The sequence below is a fragment of the Melozone crissalis genome, unplaced genomic scaffold, assembly GCF_028551555.1.
Source record: "Melozone crissalis strain CALT ecotype California unplaced genomic scaffold, PUWL_Pcris_2 ptg000041l_1, whole genome shotgun sequence".
NCBI lineage: Eukaryota > Metazoa > Chordata > Aves > Passeriformes > Passerellidae > Melozone > Melozone crissalis.
This window is the reverse complement of record NW_026535819.1, coordinates 4,782,787-4,806,311: the sequence shown is the minus strand read 5'-3', so window position 1 is coordinate 4,806,311 and position 23,525 is coordinate 4,782,787. Positions and strand designations below refer to the sequence as shown.

At 60.3% G+C, this 23,525-nt stretch overlaps 2 protein-coding genes across 2 annotated transcripts; both read right to left on the bottom strand.

Moving 5' to 3' along the window:
* Positions 1-3,977: 3,977 nt before the first annotated feature.
* Positions 3,978-4,361, bottom strand: QRFP (pyroglutamylated RFamide peptide). Its single transcript, XM_054284483.1, has one exon. The coding sequence runs from the start codon at positions 4,338-4,340 to the stop codon at positions 3,978-3,980; it is 363 nt and encodes a 120-aa protein (XP_054140458.1). The 5' UTR covers positions 4,341-4,361.
* Positions 4,362-7,117: 2,756 nt separating this feature from the next.
* FIBCD1 (fibrinogen C domain containing 1) lies at positions 7,118-22,288 on the bottom strand. The gene is made up of 7 exons (XM_054284401.1): positions 22,160-22,288; positions 16,699-17,175; positions 15,339-15,498; positions 14,539-14,675; positions 9,961-10,057; positions 9,634-9,813; positions 7,118-8,618 (listed from the first exon to the last, which is right to left on the bottom strand). Exons 1-7 carry the CDS (start codon positions 22,229-22,231, stop codon positions 8,359-8,361), a joined length of 1,383 nt encoding a protein of 460 aa, XP_054140376.1. The 5' UTR covers positions 22,232-22,288; the 3' UTR covers positions 7,118-8,358.
* Between the last annotated feature and the right edge of the window lie 1,237 nt (positions 22,289-23,525).

The following is a 23,525-nucleotide window of genomic DNA, read 5'->3' as shown; positions in this document are numbered from 1 at the left end:
GTGTTGGGAGTGAGAGAGAGGGGATTAAAGGCTAAATTTAGCTGAGTACAGTAGGAGTTGATTTAACAGATCGATGCATTTAACAGTTTGATTGCTCCAATTTTCAAGGCTATTGAGCTTGAAAGTGAGAGTGCTCTGGGGGAAAAATAGCTGTGTTTGTGGTTTTGTTTTGGTTTTCGTGTCTTTGAAATTACAATGTTCACTCTTTTAAGTTTTCATTTAATGTCGTCTTGCTTTTTGTTGGGAAGTTGCTTGTCACGAGATGTAAAATGTCAGTGATTTATGCTCGGTATTTTTTTTGCAAATCCCATGTTTTTATGGTCAGGCTGGCTGGGCCAGTGGTGTTTCCAGGTGTGCCTGTCCCCCAGGATGGTCAGGGACAGCCACAGCCTCTCCCTTGGCTGACATTCATCCTTCCACAATTGGAAATAGAGGAAAATAGACCTGGCCACAGTGTCAGCTCTGAGGAGAGGGCTCCTGTCATCCCTGTGCACTAAAAGCAGCTGGCAGCAGAGTGGGACACTCCTTGGCCAAGGGTGAGACCTGGCCTGGGTGGGCTGCAGGGAATGATGCTCCAGATCAATTCCTGGTCAGTCCTGGTGCCCTGGCAGTGCCAGTGCCCCTAAAGCTGTGGGTGAGGACAGCCCTCAGTTATGTCAGTGCTGAGCCTGGGCTCAGGGCTGTCCTCCCTGGCAGATCCAGCTCAGCAGAAAGCTGACCTGCAAACCTGGCTGTGCTGCATTCACCCCCTTGTTGAGGGTTCTGTGTTTGTCCTGGCATCTGCTCTGCTGTAAAGCTCCCAGCTGTGCTCCTGCAGCCTGCATGGCCCAGCTGTGATACCCAGAGTCCCTGGGATGCAATTAACCCAGGCTCTTCTCTGCAGAGGATCCTTTGGGTCTGAGGTTTGCTGTGCCTGTTGTGTGTGTTTGCAGCTCTGCCAGGGATGGGGGAGCAGTGAGGGGCAGCCCATGGGAGTGGAGCAGAGGCCAGGGGAGGGCCAAGGGCTGTGCCTGGGCAGGGAAGGTCAATGGGGCACTTCATGGGCAGTCCCAGCTGTGCTGGCAATGCCTGCAGGGCTGTCTCTGCCCACCTGTAGAGGAATCCAGGGCCTGTTTGATGCAGCTCCCTGTGGGTGGGTGAGTTCTGAGCTCTCCACCCCTCAGGGATGTTCAGGGTCTGGGTGTCCCTCAGGAGCTGCTCCCCATGAGGAGCAGAGGATCTGGGCAGGGGTGCAGCTTCCTGTGGGAGATGATGTGTGCAGGGTGGGCACTCCAGCCCCTCGTTCCTGGCGTGTTCCCCCCTCCTTCCTCCCAGCTACACCCCCAGGCTCCAGGCAGTTATTTTCCATTCACTTTTACCTCCCTCTCCAGCAATAATCACCAAGGAGCAGCAACCAAGAGCTGGAATTCTGCCTCTTCCCAGGCACCCCGAGGTGTGCTCAGGGCAGTTCAGGGATGCCACGGCCCCTCACCTGCCCCATGGCACAGCCTGGCAGAGCGTGAGGAGGGTGATGGCAATGCCCTGCTGGCACCAAGCTGCCCATCAAGGAGCCCTGGGGCGTGGGGGCTGAGCCCAACTCCGTCCCACCTGCCAGGTAAGTGCTCCAATTTTCAGTGAGTTCTACCGAGGTTATTGCACATCAATCAAAGCCTCGTTATGTGAGAGCTTTTATGAGGCTGTTCTGAGCCTGTTCCTCTCCGGGACTGGAGTGCAGGAGCCCAGGCATCCCCGCAGCCACAGCATTGCCCAGCAGGTTCCCTTTCCCTCCCCGCAGCCGTCAGTGCCGCTTTCCCCTGCAAAGATCCATCACAGCAAAGCCGGGGATTTACCAGCCCTCACTAACCCTGACTTACTCCAAAACTCTTCCCCTTCCTCCCTTGCCTCCCTCCCCCCGGCTCCAGCGCAGGGTAAAATTGATCAGTGCGTGTTTATTGATGGTTTGAACACTCAAAAGGGAGAGGGGCAGGGGGAAGTGGTTGCCATGGAAACATCGATAAAGCTCCGTCTGCGCTGCGTGAGGCGGCGCCGCCGTCCCGACCCAAACCGGGGCAGGACTGGGAGGGATGGGGGGATGGAGGGATGGGTTTGGGGTGCCTGGGCTGCGGGTCTGTGCGGGCTCAGTGCCGTGGGTGAACCTGCTGTGCTCCCCAGTGCGAGATGCTCGGGGCTGCAGGGGAGGAAATGCCCGTCCTCACCTTCACGGCCATCACCATCCTCACCTGAGGGCAAACCGTCCCCACCTTCACAGCCATCACCGTCCTCACCTGAGGGCAAACCCGGCCCTGTCCGTGTCCCTCAGACCTGGGTGAGCCTGTCCTGTGCCTCCACTGCTCCCTGCTCCTGCTGCCCCCCGATTGTTCCCCCTCCATTCAGCCCCAGCCGCTGCTCTGCTGCCATAGGGGCTCACGCAGCACTGCATTAAGTGCTCTGTCTGCCTGATGGATATTACAATGCACCTCTTGCAGCCTGATTCAGGTTTTTTTTTTTTAAATCTTTTTACTCCCCCAACCAAGTCCTGCCACGGTCTCTGATTTTTGAGGGTGCAATTCAGCGCTTGCAAATTATCTCCAGGCTCGTTTCTGTGCCTGCAATGAAATATCAGCCGTGGCTCAGTGTGTGAGTTGCTGTTAGTGCCTGCAGCAGGTAGTTAGAGCTCTGATTGCTGCTACCTCTGGCAGGCACAGAGCAAACACCGGGATTGGCACAGCTGAATCTGCCCAAAAGAGGGGAAGGCTGTGGCTGGGGCTCTTTCTGTGCTGGCTTTTGGGGTTAATGGTCCCCAAAGATGCACTGATGGTGGCTGGAGCACCAGTGACACTGAGCACCTCTCAGTGGTCAGAAGCTCTTGTTTCAGTCCTTCTGCAGTAGCTCCAGCTGGGTTAGGTGGTGAGGAGGCCAGGAAGGCACTGGGAAGGGCCAGGCTGCCTGAGGAGCTGGGTGGTGACAAGGACATCGAAGGCCAGGCGTCACAATCTCACCCTGGTGAGGAGTGTGGGGCCGTGGGCAGGGCTGTGGGGCTGTGCCAGGGCTGGCGGTGCCAGGGCAGGGTTCTGTGCCCACTCCAGGGGTTGCTAAGGACAAGATTTTCTCGAACCCTGCTGCTCTGCCCTGGTTTTGCAGGCAGGAGCTGCCTCGTGTAAGAGGCATCTTGACACTAAGCAGAATTTGCTGCCGGAGGGACTTTCCCTTAATAGGCAGGAGAGCAGCAGCTCGGTGGAGAGCTCTGAGGGACCCTCTCCTCCCTGACGGCTGCCCCTGGACTACAAACAGTCCCTGGGGACTATCAGCACCACAGCATCCTGCTGCAACCCTCCAGCCCTGCTGCCTGGCCCTGCTGGCACTGCCCATCCCATTGTGCCACCCCTGCACTGCCCATGCCCCTGTGCCACCCTGCTCTGCCCATGCCCCTGTGCCACCCCTGCTCTCTGCCAGCACTGGAGACCCAGCACCAGCCCCTTTCCCTGTGCCCCAGCAGAAGCTCTGTGTGATGAGGGAAGGGATTTGGTGATTTCTCCTCCTCAAGCCACCCTCCTCTTCTTCCATTGCATGGGTCGGGAACAGGGATGGGAGATCTAGAGCTGAGCTGGGAATGGGGCAAAAGCAGCATCCCCTCTTCCCAAGGCACCCCCAGCAGCAAAGCCACCAAATATCCTTTTTTTCCATGCAAACCCAGGTGAGATGGAGGGGAATGACAGGACAGAGTGACCCCCAGCAGCAAAACCCCAAATATACTTTTTTTCCATGCAAACCCAGGTGAGATGGAGGGGAATGACAGGACAGAGTGACCCACAGGAGCAAAACCCTAAATATCCTTTTTTCCAAGCAAACCCAGGCAAGACAAAAGGGAAGGACGGGATGGAGTGACCCCCAGCAGCAAAACCCCAAATATCCTTTTTTTTCCGAGCAAACCCAGGCGAGATGGAGGGGATGGACGGGACGGGGTGACCCGCAGGAGGTGGGGAGTGCAGTCCACGCTCTCATCTCCCGAAGCGGAAGGTGAAGCCCCCTTTTCTCCTGTTGTAGCCGGTGAGTTCCTCCGCCAGGTTGCCCAGGGCTCCGCTGCGCTTCTCCCCTCCCGCGGGCAGCGCCCCGGGGCCGCCGCTCCGGCCCGGCCGCGTCCCGAGCAGCTCCCGGGCGATGCTCAGCAGCGCGTCCCGCTCCTCCTCGCTCCTCCGCCGCTTCGGGGCTGCCCTCCAGCCGGGAGCCCGGCCCTCCGTGTGCCAGCCGGGACCCAGCAGAGCCCCTTCCCCGGGCTGGGCCGGCTCCCAGCGCTCGCCCGCGGGGAAGCAGGCGCCCAGGCTCAGCAGGAACAGGCAGGACAGCGAGTAGCGTGCTCTCATCTGGGGGAAGCACAGGGAGGGGAGGGAATGTCAGGGGAGCAGGGGATGCCCTGGGCTGTTCCCCATCCCTGCTGCAGCACCCCCAAACCAGCCCTGCTAGAACCCCCCGAGCTCCTCCTGCAGCAGCACCCAGCCCCAGAGAGGGTCCGAGCTCCCCCATGCCTTCCCTTCCTCTTCCCAGAAAGAGGAAACAGGTGGTACTACTACTACTACTACTACTATTATTATTATTATTATTAATAATAATAATAATAATAATAATAAATAATCTGGAGATATTGCCTTAAAAGCTGCTGCAGGTGCTGTGGGCCAGCCTCTCTGCTCCACCCAAGGAGTTTGTTTCTCCCTCCTGCACCAGACCCAGGTGCACTCAAGCCCCTGCCTGCCCTTCCCAACACCCCTTAGCTCGCAGGTTTCACTTTGGTTTCACCCCTACCTTTTCCACGCCTTCCCTCTGCTCTGCTCTCTCCCTGTTTGCTCCCCGTTTCCCATCATGGAGCCAAATTTCTGAGTCCCATCCCGGGGTCTGTGGGTCCCCAGCTGTTTCCCACCAGTCCTTCACTGCTCCCCAGCTGTGCTGCCCATCGAGGCAGGGGTGTAAGGCAAGGACAGACAGACAGACACACGGGCACCAGTCACTCACCTCTGCCCCTCGGTGCTGCCCAGTGCTGCCTCCCCTGGCACTGTCTGCCAGCCCTGAGTCCGGATGAGTGGCCAGCCCACTCTGGGCCATTAAATATCCACGGGCGCTGATTGCCAGGTCACCCCTGGGCTGTGGCCACGGGGAGAGGAGGGTGGGACCCTCGGGGACAGAGGGGACAGGGGTTGGTGGAGCTGCCACAATGGGAACGCAGCAACGCCGCTCATTAACGCACTGCTGTCTGCTGCCTCGTTTGGAGAGCAGCTGGGAGCTGGCCCTGTGTCCCTGGCAGCTGTCAGGGGTGCTGCGGGGATGGAGGGTCTCATCTGTCCCCATCATCGGGCTGGTGTGTCCTGTGTGCAGCTCTTGGGGGTCCCACCCATCCATTTGTGTGCACAGGCACCACTGGAGACCCCAAACCTGCCCAGGGCCTGGCCCCACATGGGCATGGCCGAGTGTTCCCACCCTCCCTGGTCAGCACACACAGCCCCAGTGCTGGAACACGGTCCCCAAGGCACCCTGCTGTCCCCTCCAGGTGTGTCCTGGCTGTGGAATTGGAGAGGGCAGCAGGGAGGGACTGGGGCATGGCTGGGTGCTCTGTCCCTTGGAGCAGGTCCCCGTGGCACAGACAGTGCCACCCTGACAGTCCCAAGGCCACCCCAATGTCCTGCAGGGCCTTGGTTTGGGCTGGAGCCCTGGGGAGCCTCCTCAGCCCCTGGGTGTCCCCAGCTCTTGTTGTGCAGAGTGGTTTTGGTGTGGTGGCACAGACATGTCCCCTTGGCACAGACACTGCCACCCTCCCAGCCCCTGGCCTAGGGCCACCCCAATGTCCTGCAGGGCCTTGGTTTGGGCTGGAGCCCTGGGGAGCCTCCTCAGCCCCTGGGCGTCCCAGCTCTTGTTTTGCAGTGATTTTGGTGTGGTGGCCAAGTCCCCAGGGATGCTGTGCCATGAGCCTGGCATGGTGAAGGATCCATCCCCCAGCACAGCGAGGAGCTGCAGGCATTCAGTGCCACTCCCTTTGCTGTCCCTCTGGCCGTGTCCCCGCGCTGTCACAGCTGTCACACGGTGAGTAACGATGAGATCCTTTTATTAAGGAGTTTAGAAAGTCCACATGTACAGCTTTGGACACACTCACACACGACCTAGACTTCACAGCACTGCTACACACCACGGCCTGGCCCAGGGCTGCTCTGGAAGGTCCATGGCCACATCCCAGCCCCACGGTCACCCCTGCCCACCCCTTCCCAGGGAGGTGTCACCACAGATGGGTTTAACCTAATCCAGGGCCGTGGAGCAATGCTTGAGCTCTTGGGAATAATCCTGGGAAATCCTGCGTCTTGGCATGGATTAAAAACCTCTCGTGCAAGTCAAAACAAATCTCTGGGGGGTCCTGGGTGACACAGGCGGTTACACAAGGATGTGCTACCAACAAACCAACGTACAACATTCCCTCCCTGGCACGGCAGAACGCCAGGGGAGGGGTCTGGGGGGGCGGGATGAGCCTTCCCACCCAGCACATGGTTCCATGTGCATTCCTGCCCAAAGCATCAGAAAACCCAGCTGCAGCTAACCCACCGAAATAACTGATCAAAAAGTAGAGTTGGATGCAGGCAGGAACCTTTCCAGAAAGGTCCAGTGGAATGCAGGAAGCTCCTTGGAAGCTGTCAGGGCTCCTGCTGTTGTGCTGAGAAATGCCACTGCTGAGCTCTCCCAGTTCCCATCGTTCTGGGTGTGGATGGAGCGCTTAGAGCTGAGTGCCCTTCGCTCAGAGCTCTCCCTGCCCTGAGGGCTCTGAAGGATCTCTCTGGCAGAGTAAAAGCTGTGGTGATCCCAGTGCGTGGTTTGTCCGTTTCTCTGTCACGGCAGACAGACAGACACTCACCCAGTGGGTGAGAGATCTTGTCCAGCACAAGATCCGAGGTGGGGAAGGCTTAAAAAAAAGGAGATTCACAGAGGGAAGTACAAACCTGGCACAGTTGGGAAGCTGAGCCTTTGATCTCCCCGTGCTTTAAGCTCCCCTGGAAATGGAGACAGGGGGAGTTTTCCTCCCCTCCTCAGTCCATCTGTCTGTCTGATGCTGTTTCTTGGGGCAGGGCTCTGCTGTAGCACAGGCAGAGAATGCTGTAAAGGGTGTCTGTCCCCTCCCCTCTCAGTCCAGAGCCTGATCACATTTGGTTCTCAGTTTTTTTGGACAAAATCCCCCATTTGAGTCCTTCCAGGGAGCCAGCAGGAGACATCAGTCCCATGGCAGCTCCTGCCTGGGCTGGCTGGTGCTGCTGCCCACTTATCAGGGCCCTGCAGATGCTAAGCCCCACTCGGGGCTTCTCTTTTGCAAAACCTTAACAGGATTTGAGGAAATGAAAGGCTTTGGATATCTGCAGGTGCCCAGCCAGTGCCACAGCTCAGAGTGCAGTGTCCAGGCCAGCAGTGAGCAGAGGGGGCTCACTGGGAGATGGGGCTGAGCTGCCCAAAGGGTCTGGGGAAAGGTCACAGCCTTTGCATGGTGAAAGTCTGATGTGAATCCAGTGGGTCTGGTTGGGAGGGAAGGGCTGTGAACTGCAGGCAGAGCTGTGTTGGGAAGTGAGCCTTCCTCGCCTCCTCCTCTTCCTTGCCGTGCTCCCTGTTTGCCCAGCACTGCCAAAGCAGCTCCGTGCTGTGCTCAGTTCTGGGTGTGCGTCCTTGCAGCGCTGCTCTGGCTCACTTTGGGGTGTCCTGGCCCGCTGGGGGGCTCCAGGAGCCAGGACAGGGACAGCGGGGAGTAAGGAGCTGGTGGTTGTCCCTCCCCAGCCGCGCTGCTCCTGCAGGGGCAGGGGAGAGCGTTCTGCAGCCCAAGGAGGAATTGCTGGCACGGTCAGGCTGCCCCAGCTGAGCCTCCCCATCACCAGTAGCACCATGGGGGAGCTGCAGCAGCCTCATCCCAGTCCTGGGGGTTTGGGGGGCTGGGGTTCCCCATGACAATGCCCCCAGCCCCTTGCCAGCTTGGTGAGCCCACTGCCAGGTGTAGTGCCCAGGGCAGAGGTGACCAGAGGTGCTCAGCCTGCCTGGGCTGCTGCATCCCTCCCTCCTCCATCCTTCCCTTCCTTCTGGGCACCTCTGCCCAAACACCTGCATCCTCTGTGCCCCAGCCACGAGCACAGGCTGTGGGTCACGCTCTGGCCAGGACACCTGGTCATGGCAGTGGGAGCAAAGGTCTGGCAACACCTCTGGGTGCCCAGGAGCCAAAGTCACCCTCAGTGACAGCAGATGCTCCCCAGGAGCCCCTCAGAGGTGGGCAAGCCCTCGGAGAGGATGAGGAGGGTGGCAGCTGAGGGAGTGGATCTGCAGGGAGCTGGGGAGGGGCAGGGCAGCGGGCACGGTGTGGGGGGCAGATGCCATCAGCTAATTCTCCTCGCGGATGGGCCGGATCTTCATCTCGGTGAACTTGAGCGAGTACTGCCAGCCGGTCCAGGAGGACCACTCGATGCCGTCGGCGTAGGAGCTGTGGTGGCCGCGCAGGTACTGCCCGTTCAGGTTGGACGTGTGGCAGTTGCGGTACCACCAGGCGCCGTGGTAGAAGGAGGCGCAGTTGTTCTCCGAGTGGTCGTTGTCCAGGTCCTTGGTGGTGAACTTCATCCCGTTGTGCTTCAGGAAGGAGTCACCTGTGCCGGGGGAAAGGAGTCCTGATGGGCACCTCCTGCCCTGTGGGGCTCCCCTGGGCACCCCATGGGGCTCCTCCAGCAGATCCCCAACCAGAAGATGCCCAACTTCACCCACCTCCAGCTCCCCAAAGCCGCAGGGATGCAGCTGATGCTGCTGCCCTGGGACACTGGAACACCCCAGCGAGGGGGTTTGGTGGTTGTGTGTCACAGACATGTTTTATGGAAATTTTTTTCTCCTGAGAAGCCTCAGGAACAAAATGTAAGTAATGATTATCTGCTGCTGTGGAATGCAACAGGTGGATCTGTGATTGGTCTCATGTTGTTGTTTCTAACTAATGGCCAATCACAGTCCAGCTGTATTGGACTGTGTTCAGTCACACGATTTTATTATCATTCCATTTTCATTCCTTTTCTATTCTGTCCAAGCCTTCTGATGAAATCCTTTCTTCTATTCTTTAGTATAGTTTTAATATAATATATATCTATATAGATTCTATTATAAATAATATAATATTTATATTTTATATAATAAAAATATACACATTTATATTATATAAATATAAAATTAGATCTTTTATATAAAAATGTATGTAAAACATATAATTTTATATTAAATTATATATTTATATGTTATATAATATTTTATATAATTTTTATATTTATTGATAATATATAATATTTATATAAAATATATGTATGTATAAATATTATTTTTATATATAAATTATTTATATATAAGTATTTTTATATATTATTTATATATAATAATGTATAAATAGTATATAAAATTTTTTTATAAAGATTATTTTATATAGATGTTCTTTGTATATAAAATATAACATTTTATACTTATATATAAATATAAAATAATATTTCTTTTATAAAATAATATATTAGCCTTCTGAAACATGGAGTCAGATCCTCATCTCTTCCCTTTCCTAATTCCCCTGTGAACATCACCACAGCTGTGAACCCCCCTGCCCATGGGGGATGTGCCCCCCATCCCGCTGCCCACCTGCAGTCCCTGAGTAGTCGGCGATGCTGATGGGGTACCCGTCCTCCTCGGGGTCCACGGAGAAGAGCCCCACCCCGAAGCTGCCGTAGTGGGCGAAGGCGGTGCCGTTGTCAAAGTCCTCCAGGTCGATGCGGAGCTCGTAGCTGCCCTGCACCGTCAGCAGGTGGATCCTCTTGAGCCCTGGCAGAGGCAAAGGGGTGAGTGTGGGGATGGCGCGCCCAGGGCTGCAGCCCCTCCCTCCCAGCCCATGGGTGGGGGTCTCGGTGTCCCCTCCATCACGAAGGAGCCCCGGAGCTCCCCAGGTTTTGCCATGCCAGCCCCACACACCCAGCCAGTGCTCTCCTGTCAGCTTCCCGAAGCCGTCCCGGTAGGCTTCCCAGCCACGGAAAAAGTTCACGGAGCCGTCCTCCCGCCGCTGGAACACCTGGGGACACACAAAGGGCATCAGCTGTGGGGCTGCTCCCAGCCTTGTGACCCCTCTGCTCCCCGCCCTGCTGCCCACCCCTGTTTAATTAGCGGCACAAATTAAGCCCTGTCGGCTCAGTGATTGCACAGGGATGAGCTCCCCGGGGAAATGCTCCATCCTAGGAGTGGGTGAGTCCGTTCAGGCAAAACCCTTCACAGGATCCTCTGCCTGGAAATGTGAGCAGAGCTCAGGAAACCTGAGTTCTTTGGGAACCTGAAGTTCTTTGGGAAGTTGTGGGGTGAACCTGAAGTTCCTTGGGAAGTCTGTGGTGTCCCTGGGGTGATGGACACCCTGCAGGCTGCCCCTGCACAGGGGAGCAGGGACGCAGAGGGCACAACCCGAGCTCTGTCCTGCAGCGCGGGGTGCCCAGGTTGCTGTGAGCCCTCCTGCCAACAGTGGGTGCCCAGAACTGTGTGAAAACCCAGCAGGGCTGATCTCCTCCTCCTGGATCTCCTTGCTCTCATGGGCAGCACCCCATTATAAGACCTCATCTCTGACAGCCTCATTAATCTCCCAGAGAAATTGTAATCTCCCAGAGAAATTAGCTGTGAGGCACTGCCTGCCCTGAGCCCTGCAGAGCCCCCAGATCCCAGGCAGATCCAGGGCTCAGTGCAGCTTTGCTCAGAGCCTTTCCCTTTCCCTCTCCCATCTGCTCACCAGCCCGTGTGCCCTGTGTGTTCCATCCCCTTTTATCCATACTTTTGGGTTTGATTTATTGACAGAGATCCAGAAAATGCTGCTTCATGCCCGACCATTTGAACTTAATTAAGCCTCCAGCCCTGGATTAATTGCATTAAAGTTGGCTGAGCAAGCCTGGCCCATTCCCACTGAGCTCCCGAGGCCATGGTGGGGACTGCTGGGACACTTGGTGTGTCCCTGGCAGAGCCCTGCCAGGGGCCAGAGCACCCCATCTTCAGAGCTGCCCAGCTGAGCTTCCAGGATTGGGGAATGTGGATGAGCCCTGGAGTTGGGGGAAGCCACTCTCCTTTGCTTCCCCTTGCTGCTCCTGCCCTCCCATACAGGTTTTTCACCCTGGCACACAAATCAGAACCCCCTGTGAAGCTCTCAGTGCTTTCCCTTCCCCAGATGGGCGTTTTTGGGGCTGGCTGAGGCTCTGGCACAGCTCTGATCCTGCTGTACTTACCTTCTAGAATTAGAGCCTTAATTTTTATCCCCGCGTTGAGCACTTGAGAAGCTGTGGTTAAGCCCATTTAAAGGGGCTTTCTTCAGCCTTGCTGGGAAAGGGGGACAGCGTGGCTGGACTGGGGCCTGAAGCCGCTTTTCCCCAGCCACCACCAGCTCCATGGCTGGCGTGGGGAAGGCAGTGGCTGCAGCACCAGTGCTCCCTCCTAATCGGCTTTGAGCCACGGCTCTAAATAGGCCAATTGCCTGAGTGGTGCCCAGGGAAGCGTGTGGGACAGGGCTCCGCTGCCTGAGCCTTGGCACAGCTCAGGAATCACCCCAGGAGAAGCCTCAGTGCCTCTCAGCCCACCAGACTCAGCCCCAAAGGGGTTTGAAGCCAGGTTTGTTGTTGGTGAGTGCTGGAGTCTCTGTGTCCTGCTCCGTCCTCATCATCTCTCATGCACAATCCCTTCTGTGCCTCTTTTTGCACCCTCCAGGTGCAGGCAGGGCTGTGGGGGCCTCCTGATCACCCTCTGTGGGTGCTGGGGATGTTGGGTGCACCAGTGACCCACAGCATCATACTGTTCCAGCCCTGCCTCGCTGCTTTTTCCCTCCTCATCAAATATGCATCACCCCCCTCTTAAGCAAAAAGGATTTCCCTCCCTTCTTTAAAGGCAAGGCTGAAATATTTATCTCCCTCATTCTCTGCCTCCCCCAGTTGCCCCTGTGGGGCAGGGACAGCCTCCTGCAGAGCCACAAACCCAGAAAAATGGGTTGAAAGAAGTGAAAAGCGGGAGCAGCAGCCTGTGCCTGTCACTGGCAGCTTCCTCTCCCTCAGCTCCACCAGACTCCTGGTGGGCTTGAAGCTCCCAGTGTGGGGACATCCTGAACCACCACAGAGCTGAGGTTCCTGGTCCAGTTTTGGCAGCCATGGCACAGAGCCCAGGGTGTTCTCTGAGTCCTGTCACAGCAGGGAGACCCAAAGAAAGCCAGGGAGAAGCTCTGAGCAGAGCAGAGCCAGGCCCCAAGATGTGCCAGTGCCTTGGGACAGATGTGAACACCAGAGCTGGCAGCTCTGCCCTCCCAGGAGCTGCTCCTGCCCAGCCCTGCCAGCAGAATTGTCTTGTGCTGTTTGTGGTGGCGCATAAACCACATCCTCTGGAAACAGGACCTGTTTGTGGCTCGCCTCAGCCCTGCCTGTGCTTTACCCCAGCCCAGTGTCAATGCCCAGCCCCATCCCTGTCCAGGACCCCTCTCCAGGCTGCTGAGGCTGTCCCCAGCAGTGTCCCAGCACAGCAGGCACCCCTGAGGCTGGGAGCTGTCACCTGATGTCACCACAGCCCTTGTGCTGCTGGCACAGCCTTTTCTCCTGCTTTCTTTGGCTCTCCACCATTTCCCAGTTCTCACTGCACATGAGGTGATGCTGAGGAACTGAGGTGCTGATCCAGGGGATTTTACCCCAAATGAGGAGCAATGGAGGCTCAGGAGCACTGGGAGGAGCGTGGGGCATTTGCAAAGACATCCTGAAGACAACATCATGTGAAAAGGACGCTTTTGGAGCCCTGCTGAGTTCCCTTGACCTCCACCATGCCATCATCACTTTCAGGAAGAGCCAGAGGTGAGTGTGAGGGGCAGAGCTGGGCTGAGCAGCCCCAGGGCAGCCCCTGCAGCCCCAGGCCGTGCTGGGCACAGGGCAGGGGTGGCACTGACCCAGATCCACATCCCCAGCAGCACAAACGTGGCCCTGCTGCTGCTGGGCAGGACAGAGGGGGGGACAAAACAGCCCAGGATGGGGACAGGGAGCCAGCAGGACCCTGCAGAGCAGGCTCTGGGGACAGGGAGGTCCTGAGCTCTGGCCCTGGCCCCTGAGCTGCCCAGGCAGCCTAAAGCTGAGCTCAGCAGCTCCCGAGTCAAAATTGATTCAGCTGCTGCCATCGCTTCACCCACCCACCCACATGCAAATGAGCCCAAATGTCAGGAGAAATCATTCGGGAAGGGAAGGGAAGGGGAGGGGATTTCTCAGCTCTGCCCCACAGCACCCATCCATGCCATGGCTTTCCTGGAGCCTGGATCAGGCAGTGCCCTCACAGCCCCATTCCCCCAGAGCTGGCTGAGACCATTCCTGCACCCACGGCACTGGGGGCACGTTTGGGACCCTCTGCTGCAGAGCAGCCCCAGAGCAGGAGCTTGGGGTGGGCACCCTCAGCCCAGCCCCGGCTGTCTGTGGGACCCTGCTTTGGCCCCTGGCCCCACCAAGGCAGGGCAGAGCTCTGTGGTGTCTGTGCCACTGCACTCCCAGGCTCAGAATCCCTCGCTGAGCCCCCTCCCCAGCCCAGCCGAGCCCTCCCGCCTGCAGCAGCTTTAAATAAGCCTCTGAGTGTCTCACTAATCACCTTGGGCTGCTCTTCAGGCTTGGCTGGGGCTGGCAGAGGCTGTGCAGGCTGTGCACGGGGTTTGCAAGGACCCTCTGCACCTTGGGGAGCCCGAAGGGTCCCCTCTCCCCTCTGTAATCCCCCTAGAGCTGAGGTCCTGGCTGTGCTGTGCCTCAGTTTCCCCACCGGAGCTGCGGTACCACCCTGGTACCCAGCACAGGTCCCTCCTGCCCTGGGTGGGCTCTCAGCAGCCCCTGAGGGCAGGGGGGCTAAGCTCCCTGCTGGCCCTGCTCAAAGCTGCTTAGGGGGATCAGAGGGTGGGGATTTGTTTCCTAGAGCGCCCAGCTGGAGGGGTCCTGGCCCAGCGTGTCCCCAGGGCAGAGGCTGCCCGGCGAGACCCCCAACACCTCCTGGCACCCCAAGTGATGCCCTCCAGGGCAGGGGGGGCCGCTGACCCCCAGCTGCTCCCTGGGGCAGTGGCAGAGCCCTGTCCCCCCCCTCATTGCTGTGATCACAGCCCATTGCAGCCGCTGTGGCAGAGTGAATTGGACAGGGAGTGAATCAGCAGAGGTGCCCCAGGCAGCCTGGCCTTAAATGAGGCCAAATGTCCGGGTTTGGGGTCTGCCCTGAGCCCCAGCACTGCCCCAATGGGGCAATGCACAGCCATATACCCCATGGCACAGCCCAGCCCTGCTGAGAAGGACAAATCCCAGAGGTGGCACCAACTCCCTCCTGAACCCTCCAGCCCCAGCCCAGCTCCCCAGTGCAGGCAGGCACAGGGTCCAGCTCAGGGTTCACCACTGGCTGCACAGCCAGCCTCCCTGACATTGCCCCTCCTGGTGACACCCCCGAGTGTCCCAGTGCCATCTCCCCAGTGCCAGCAGCGCCGTGTCCCCATGTCCCCGTGTCCCTGTGTCCCCAGAGGGCTGCTGGCAGCTCACTCACCGTCCAGCCGCCCCCGTCCGTGCTCATGTCACAGTAGACCTGGAAGCCATCGGGGTAGTGGGTGGGGAAGATGGAGTAAATCCCATCCTCCTGCTGCCCACTCACGTAGATGTCAAAGCAGTCTCGGGGCCGGGAGCCTGCAGGGTGCCATTGGGGTGGGGTGGGGTGAGGGGAAAGCTGGTTAATCAATGGGCTAATTTAATGTCTTGCCATTTCTTCCAGGCTCCCAACTTTGCTTCCAGCTTGGTGCTGCTCTGCTCTTTCCCTCCCTTCTCTGATGCTCGGGGTGAGCAGTGCCAAGGGGGATGCCACCACCATGGGGCTCCCCAGCAGCTGGCAGGGACTGCCCTCATGTCCTTGTGAGATGGCAAGGGCAAGCTGGCACCCAGATGGGGACAAGGGACAGCCAGTGCCCAGGGAGGCTGTGGGAACATGCTCCCAGCTCCAGGACAGGCTCCCTCAGCTGCATCCCAACCCAAGGCTGAGGGATGTGACTGTTCATCCCATGCAGGGCCACCCTCCACACCTGATGGAGGTGAATGCTCTGCCTAGTCCCTGCTACCCTCTGTGGGAGCAGATGGCTTTGCAGGGGTGTGAAAGGGCTTTTGGGCTGGTTTATGGATGACTGGGAGCTGCAAGGTGAGAGCTCCCCCTCCCAGGACACCCCTTTCCCTCTCGCCCTCTCCCACCTCCTGCGCTGTGCTCTATCCCTTCTCCAGGATGCTCTGCCCCACGCTGGGTGGTTCCTCCCTGCCCCGAGCATCCCCAGGCCCATCCCTCTCCCCAGGGATGCCTCTCACCGTTGGAGCAGCCCCGGGGCCGGGCTCCCCTGGCCGGGGCTCGCTGCAGGTCAGCCTTGAGCCGGGGCCGGGCCCCGCCGCGCTCCCTCTGCAGCGAGTCCAGCGCGTCACTGACGGAGCTCACCAGCCGGGCCATGCTGCTCTGGCTCTCCGACAGCAGCTACGGGCAGGGACACGGCGGGGGGAGACACAGAAATTGGGGTGAAATGGTTAAATCCCTTCCACATCCCTCCCTGCCCCTTGGCCACCGTGCTCAGCAATGCCAGGGTGTAAATCCACAGATGCCATAAAATATCTCTGCTGCTTTATCTCTTGATTTTTGGCAGGGCTCAAGGTCCAGATAAGCACCTACTGCCCCCAGGGAGGAGAAATCCCCAAAGCTGGGTGCAGTGGTGCTGCAATCCCACGGGATAAGGAGCATCTCTGGGCAAGGACAGAATGACGGAGGCGGCAGGAATAGCCGTGTCCTGAGGCAGCCCCCAGCTCCTGTCATCCCCTGAGGTGACCCAGGCTGGGACAGGGACACGGGGTGGCTGTGGCAGAGCACCAGGATGGGCAGAGAAGCGAAGCAGCAAGAAACAAGCAGCTCTGGGCAGAGGGAGCTGAGTGCCAAGAGGGTCAGGCATGCAGCACCCAGCCATGCCCTGGATCTTGCTGTGACACCTGGCAGAGCCCTGCATACTCAGGTAAGCATTTCAATACAGCTCATTGGCTGGGAAATTTTGGGGACTGTAAGGAGTGGGGGCTGATTGCTGCATGAACTGCCCTTGAGAAGGTTCTCTGGTGTGCTTAGCTCTCTGGAGCCCATAAACTGGACCTGGAGCTGGGACACCCACAACATGGGAGGCTGCACACCAGGCTCACTGGCACTGGGGTGGTTTGGCAGGGAGACTTCCCAGCTTCCAATTCCCAAGCACTTACCTTCAACCTCAGCTCCTTCACCTGGAGCTCTCCCCTGGATGCTGAGGGCAGGAGCAGCCATGCCCCAGGGACATTGGCACAGGGAATTCTACCCCCAGGGGTTCTTGGGGTTCACTGGGTTAGGATAGACGGGTTTGGTGGAAGGCTAGGCCTAGGCTGCTTAGGGTGAAGGCTGAGTAGAAGCTTAGGTGGAGGTAGGACATAAATAAAGTTATAGGGTGGGAGTTATAATCTGTTGAGTCGAAATCAACCATTTTAGACTAACTTTCTGTTATTCTGCTCATTCTAATCCGCCTTGAATTCATTTGTAGACTAGTCCTAGGGTAAGGAGAAGTGAGGAGGTTCAGGTTGGGGTGGTGGTAGGGGATTGCAGCTGGGTGGCTCACGATGGCAGGAGGAGTGGGGCCTGCCCTGCCTGGCACTGCCAGCCCCAGCTCACCTGGATGAGCCTGCCCTGCTCTCCCTGCAGGGCGCTCAGCTCCTGCCCCATGGCGCTGTGCCCCTTCTTGAGCCCGTCGCAGTCGGCACGCAGCTGCACGGCGTGGCTCAGCAGCTTGGCCACCTCGTCCGCCACCGTCACCAGCAGGGCCTTCTGCTGGCCCTTGGTGGCCTTGGCCTCGGCGTCGTGCTCGGTGAGGGCGTGCAGCAGGGAGCTCTGCAGGCCCTCCACGCGGCCCAGGGCGCCGGCGGCGCTGGGGCAGTTGGGGTCGATGAAGATGTTGATGCGGGAGCTGTCGGCCTTCTCGATGGTCACCAGCGCGTTGGCCTCCTCGGGGTTGGTGCTGATGACGGGGGGCGGCTCGGTGACGGGCGTGTGGTAGTGGTTCATGAAGAGGATGGCGCCGGTGACCGTCACGGCCAGGAGCACGGCCACCGAGAGCAGCACGGTGCACAGGATGTAGCCACAGCTCATCCTCTGCGGGCAGACACGGACACGCCATCAGCCCCATCCCCTCACCCCTCAGGTGGGCTCTGCACGGGATTTGGGGTCTCACTCCTCACCCCAGAGACAGGCTCTGCCCGGGACTTGGGGCCTGGCAATGGCTCTGAGGGCAGGGAGGACCCCAGGGAGCCCTGCAGGGACACAGAGGCCATCAGCACTGCCCCATCCCCTCACAGGCAGCCTCTGCACGGGATTTGGGGCGTGGCAATGGCTCTGAGGCGGGGTGGCGACCCAGGGAGCCCTGCAGGGACACAGAAGCCGTCAGCACTGCCCATCACCTCACCCCTCACAGGGGGGCTCTGCCTGGGATTTGGGGTCTGGCAATGGCTCTGAGGGTGGGGACCCCAGGGAGCCCTGCAGGGACAAGGAGGCCATCAGCACTGCCCCATCCCCTCACTCCTCAGGTGGGCTCTGCACAGGATTTGGGGTCTGGCAATGGCTCTGAGGGAGGGGAGGATCTCAGGGAGCCCTGCAGGGACACGGGTGAGCAGTGAGTGAGCAGAGCAGCCGAGCCCGCCGGGGAGCGGGCCATGAAATAATAACGAGAGCAAGGCACGGCACCGCCCGCTCCCGTGGCATGTTTTATTTACAGCTCTGATCCTCGGCTGGAGCAGCCCTGGCTCCCCCAGAGATGTGTGTGGGGCTCCCTGCTGCCCTGGGCACAAATGTGGGGGGAAAATGGGAAAACACCTCGTGTCCCTCACAGCGGGACCACAGGGAGAGCAGCACTGGTGGCTGTGGGGCTGTGCTGGGGTCACTGAGTAATGTGGGGACCTGCTGTGCACAGGGCAGCTCCCAGCTATGGCAGGCAACTTATCTTCATCCCCCTTGTCACCTAATTTCCTGCTGGAGGGGGCAGAGCTGCTCCCAAAGCTTTGGATCAGTCCCAGAGCCTCCTGGCAAGGGAGAGTCACTTTGGGAAAGGTCTCTGACCCCCCCCCCCCCCCCCCCCCCAGCCCCTCTGGCAGCTCTGCTGCTGCTCAGAGCCACGGGCTCAGCCCCTGGCACCTGCTCCATGCCCACCAGGAGCCTTTTCTCCCTGCACAGCCTCCAGTGCCAGCACAGTCGGTGCAGGGCGGGTGAGCTGCCACCCGATCCCATCGGCTCCCTGTCCCCTCCCCTGCTCGTTACACCTGCAGGACAGAGGCTGTGATTTCCCCCTGACCCTGGCCACGGCTGTCACAAGGAATTGCAGGGCTGGCAGCAAACTGCAGATTCAGAGAGACAAAGACTACTTTGCCCAGAAATGAGGGGAAAATTGCTGCATCTGCAAAGATTTCCCAGGCCCTGTCCCCTCCCGTGCACATCTATCTGGAGTGACACCTTCCTTCAAGCACCCTTCATTTCATTCCCTCTCACGCAACCATTTGCATTAAGGTGACCCCACAGCAGCAGCAGGGCTGGCTGGGGGGCTGAGGATGCCCCACCAGCCCCAGGGAGTGCTCTGGGTTTCTCGTCTTCTCCATGGAGGGAGATCAAACAGCACTGGGCTGGATGGAAGCCACCTGCAGGGAGGACACAGCCCCAGGCTCAGCCCCTCGGTGCAGGTTAAAAGGAGATGTCAAAGGCAATAAGGAAAACTGGGCAATCAGGGGGTAGAGGAGTTTGCCTGGTGTGTGTGTAGACACAGAGCCCTGCTTGGGGGCACAGGGACACCCAGGAGCAGCAGGATGGTGGCAGACAGAGGTGGCAGATGCCCATTGCTCACATCCTTAAATGGGCACCCAGGACCTGGGCTCAGCTGGGCCCCTCAGCGGCCTGGAGTGACAGGAGCGGTGGCTGCTGGCCAAAGGCCAGTGTCAGTGAGATCTACAGGGTGAGCAGGGACCGTGTCCCTGTGGTTGTCCTGGCTGTCACAGCACCCTCATCTCCAGGGCTTTGTGCCCTCCCATGCTGCTCCCCACAATGAGCCATGCCCAGCTCGAGGGGCACACGGAGCTGCAGGGCACAAGGTCCCTTTTGAGCAGAAAGAGCTCCCAGAACAGAGCCATGAGTGGATGAGGCTCCTCTTCCCATAGCCACACAATCCCAGCTGGGCTGTAACACACCAAAACCTCCCAGCTCTGTCTGGGTGTACCACACCAGCAGCTGTATCCAGCTGTTTTCCAGCCCTCAAGCCTCACAATCACTGCCCTCCCACCAGCAGCAGGAACTGGGGGCCAATCCCCTTCCAAAGGGATCCCCCCTGCTTGTGGCTGCGGGATCCTGAGTGGCAGCAGCCTCAGGAGTCCCACGGCGTTTTGCTGGCAGGTTTGTGTTACCTGGCAACCTGCAGTGGGGAGAGGAGGCAAACCCAGCCAGTGGCACCAGCAATGCTCCAAACTGGAATGGGGGGCCCCCCAAGCCCCTCCAGCACAGCAGCACTGCAGCAGCATGCCCAGCTGGGCAAGGGACCCTGCAGATACCCCCTGCCACTCACTCCTGCCTCACCATGAGCCAGCTCTCATCATCCGTAGGGTTCCTGCTGTCTGTTCCATGGCCTCAAGCTCCTGGAATTCTTGCCAAGACTTTTGGACAGCTTTAAGACATCCCCCTGCCCTGGTTATTGATGTTCCCCTGGGGATATCCACTGGGCTGGAGGTCCCAGTGTCTTGAAATCATCTTTCCTAAGGAGAGCAGAAGCTGTGAGACTGAGTGGTGCCTGGGATGAGCTGATCTTCACTTGCAAACCTGCTCTGGAGCCTGGAGGGAGCCCCAGGCAGGATCCAAGGGATGGTTGTGTCCCTGGTGAGTCGGGCTCTCCATGCCCTGCCCTGGCACAGGATCTACACTTGGTCACCCATGGGTCCTTGGTGACCCAGCCACACTTCCTGAGCAGCTCTGGACCCCATCAAGAGCCTCAAATCAGCCCCCAGCCCACTCAGCCAGCCAGACTGGCCGTTCTGGGATGGGGACAAACAGCTCCAGCACTTGCAGCCTGTGGGAAGGGAAGGACACGAGCTGGCTTGTCCCCAGGGCACACAGAGGTGGCTGTTCCCTGGAGAGCATGGATGGACAGGGGTGGCAGCAGAGGCTGAGCTCTGCCCTGGGAGATGCTCTAAGATGAGGAGTCCCCTCTGCTCCTGCACAATCCCTGCTGCTCTCCAGCCCAGCAGACTGAGGGATGGCAGGCAGCGTTCCCGCAGCCTGGCTGCTCTGCTCTGCCCCCGGGCTGTGCCCTGAGCCAGGGACGAACCAGAGCCTCTGTTCTGCTTCCCAGGTAAGCGAACACTGAGGTTTGCATCGCCCAGGCTCAGCTGCTGGTGTAACTTTAGTCCAGGTACCCGCACCTCCCTGCCGGGGTCCACCCAGCGCTGCAGGGTCCCCCAGCCCGGACCCATCGCTCACTCAGAGCTCAGTTTGCATCCTCGCTCTGCTCCCCCGCTCCGTCCCTGTCCTCCCTCGCCGCCCATCCCGCCCTGCTCGGCTCGGGGCTGCAGCCGCCTTCCCTCGCCCTGGCCGGGGCTGTGTCACCCCCGCGGGCACGGAGCGGCTGAACCGAACCCCGCTCCCGTTTTCCTGCTCTGCTCCGTCACCCAGAGCCTGCCTGCCACAGCTGCCTCGGCACGCCGCGCTCTGCGGATGGGGAGAGGAGAGGAGAGAGCACGGGCAGGATGGATAGCGCACCGAGCCGCTCCGTGGGTGAGCACGCTGGGCTGGGCTGGGCTCCACCGGAGCACGGCAAACTCCGAGCATCCCTGAAACCCACCGCGAACCACCCGGCCCCGCTGCCTTGTGGGGCTGGATCCGTCCTGATCCTGCCCGGCTCGCCCTCGGGGGCACAAACCGGGGGGTGGCAGCTCCAGACTGGTGGCACCGCTCGAATCCCTGTGCACAGGGAGGGCTCTGCCAGGGAGGGCAGGGCAGGACAGGCTGGTTTCACTCTCGGGGGGTCAGGGGTCTGCCAGGGAGGGCAGGACAGGCTGGTTTCACTCTCGGGGGGTCAGGGGTCTGCCAGGGAGGGGAGGGCAGGACAGGCTGGTTTCTCTCTCTGGGGTCAGGGCTCTGCCGGGGCGCGCAGCCCCTCTCCACTGAGCCGCTGGCAGAAGGAGAATTCGGGCAGAAACCCCTCTCTTGCCTTGCTGCGGGTGTCAGGGGACAGGAGAGTGGCGGAGCGGGGGTCGAGCGTGTCGCCCCCCCTGCTTGCCCAGCTCCTGGGTGCCGAGGAAGGGCAGCACTGCCAGCTCTGGGTCCTTTCCCTTCGCTCGCAGGCTCGCTGGAGATTTGCTGTCCTGCAGCTCCTCGCAGACACGTTTGCCCACACTCCGCACTCCTCCTTCCCACCCTGCCCGCGCTCAGCGCGCATCCGTGCCCATCCCTGTGCCCATCCCTGTGCCTATCCCTGGAACTGTCCAGGGCCGGGCTGGGTGGGGGATTGAGCAGCCTGCAAGGTGTCCCTGCCCGTGCCACGGGGGTCGGAACTGGGTAATCTCTAACATCCCTTCCAAGCCGAGCCATCCCGCGCTTGCCGGGCTCGCAGCCCGCTCGGCCGGGCTGTGGAGCTGCCACACGTGCGGCGGGGTGTGCAAACGGGCTCGGCACGTGCCGGATCCCCGCGTGTCACCGCAGGCTCTGCCGCCGCAGCGCCGGCCTCCCCCCAAATCCGGCGGGGGCCGGGAGCCGGGAGCCCCCGAACCGGGAGGGGTGAGCCCGGCTGCAGCGCGGAGCTGAGATGCCAAATCCCCTTTAAAGGGTTATTTCAGCAGTTTAGAGCGGTTCGGCTGTGTGGCAGCACCGGAGCATCGCACGCTGTCCCAGCCCGGGGCAGTCCCGGGTTAATTAACCCGCAGGTTAATGAACGCATTAATTGGGAGGGGGGTGAGGAGGTGCAGCCCGGGGGGCTCCGCACGGTGGGGACAGGGGACAGCTCGCCATGCTGGGGTGCGCCGGGAGAAAAGCTCGCTGAGGACACTGGGGGGTGGCTGGGACCCCCGGGCTGGGTGACCCCCCCCTGCCCCCCTTGCCCCCCGCCCCGTACCTGTGATTTCTCCTGCTGCCCATCCTCAAGTTGCGAGGCTCCTCCCACGGTTTTCCAACGCTCGTTCCCCATCGCGCCGCCAACTTCCAGCCCAAGTAAGTGCCCGGACCCCCACAAGCCCCCCAAAACCTCCTCCCCGGCGGCGCAGCCCCCGGCCCGCCCGCGCTGCCCGGCTGGCCGCGGCGGAGGACGGGCGGCGGCGGCGGCGGCGGCGGCGGAGGAGGAGGAGGAGGAGGAGGGAGGGAGGAAGAGGAGGGAGGGAGGACACGGGCACGGACACGGGGGTGGATCTTCCCTCCCCGCCCGCCCCGACCCCCCCCGGGGCTCCCCCGGCCCCGCTCCGGGCACCCCGCCCGGTGATGCCCCGGGGGATCTCCCCGCCTCCCCCAGCACCGCCCGCCGCCCCCCGATCATTCCGGACCCGGACCCGAACCCCCCCTCCAGCCCCGGGCTCCGCGGCTGCCCAGATGTGGCAGCACAGCTGGAGCAGCGGCAGCAGGTAAGGCGGGGTGCCAGCGGGATCGGGGGTGCTGCAGGGCCCGGGGGGAGAGCGGGGGGTGCCCCCGGAACCCGCTCACCCCTTGCCGGAGAAACGCCCCCACATCCTCCGGCGGAACGCCCCGAGCTGGTGGGGCTCAGTCCCACGGGTGGGCAGGGATGGGCAGGGTGCCGGGCGTAGGGGCGGAGAGGGCGGCATTGGCATCGCCACCCCCCAAACCTTTGCGCCCGAGGGTGGCCGAAGTGCTGGGGGGCTCTCGGAGCAAACCCCGGCGCACTCTGCGGAGCCGGGGCGAGGCACAGCCGCCCCCAGCCCCTACAGGGTCACAGCGCTGCCCGAAGCCCAGCGCTGCCAGCCCCGAGCCGTGGGGCTGGCCCTGCGTGCCAGGGCTCCCTCCCGGCCCCGTGTGCCGCCGCTCCCGTGTGGATGTGGTTCTCCCTTCCCAGAGCTTTGCCGCACCTCCCGTAAATCTTTTATTTGCCACTTGTCTGACCTGCGGGCAGGAGCGTTGCTGAGAGGTTCAGAGGAGCAGCGTGAGAGCAGCGATGGCTCAGAGCTGCTTCAATCCGGCTGGGGGGAGGCTGAGCTCTCTCTCCAGGCTGAGAATCCCCTGGGAAACCTCCTGGGCAGCCCTGCAGCCCCTTGTCCTGCAGCACGGGGGGGTCCCCTGGGCACCCCCAAATCCCCCTGGGTCGCTGTCCTGGAGCTCAGCCCCAATCGGGACCTGCAGCAGCTCCCGTGTAGCTCCACTGGGGTGGGGGCTGCCTGTCTGTGGGGCAGGGGTGGCACAGGTGTCGCACGTTGCATGTGTGGGGGACCAGGGGTTCAAGCAGCTTGTCTCCAGGGCACACACCCTATTTTGGGAAG

Excerpts from the sequence above, each read along its gene's own strand:
- QRFP (XM_054284483.1), bottom strand. The coding sequence starts at position 4,340 with ATGAGAGCACGCTACTCGCTGTCCTGCCTGTTCCTGCTGAGCCTGGGC.
- FIBCD1 (XM_054284401.1), bottom strand. The coding sequence starts at position 22,231 with ATGGGGAACGAGCGTTGGAAAACCGTGGGAGGAGCCTCGCAACTTGAG. Across the intron at positions 14,676-15,338 it reads GCCCCGGGGCTGCTCCAACG|GCTCCCGGCCCCGAGACTGC; the intron begins GTGAGAGGCATC and ends GGCACCCTGCAG. Across the intron at positions 10,058-14,538 it reads CGGACGGGGGCGGCTGGACG|GTGTTCCAGCGGCGGGAGGA; the intron begins GTGAGTGAGCTG and ends GTGTGTCCCCAG.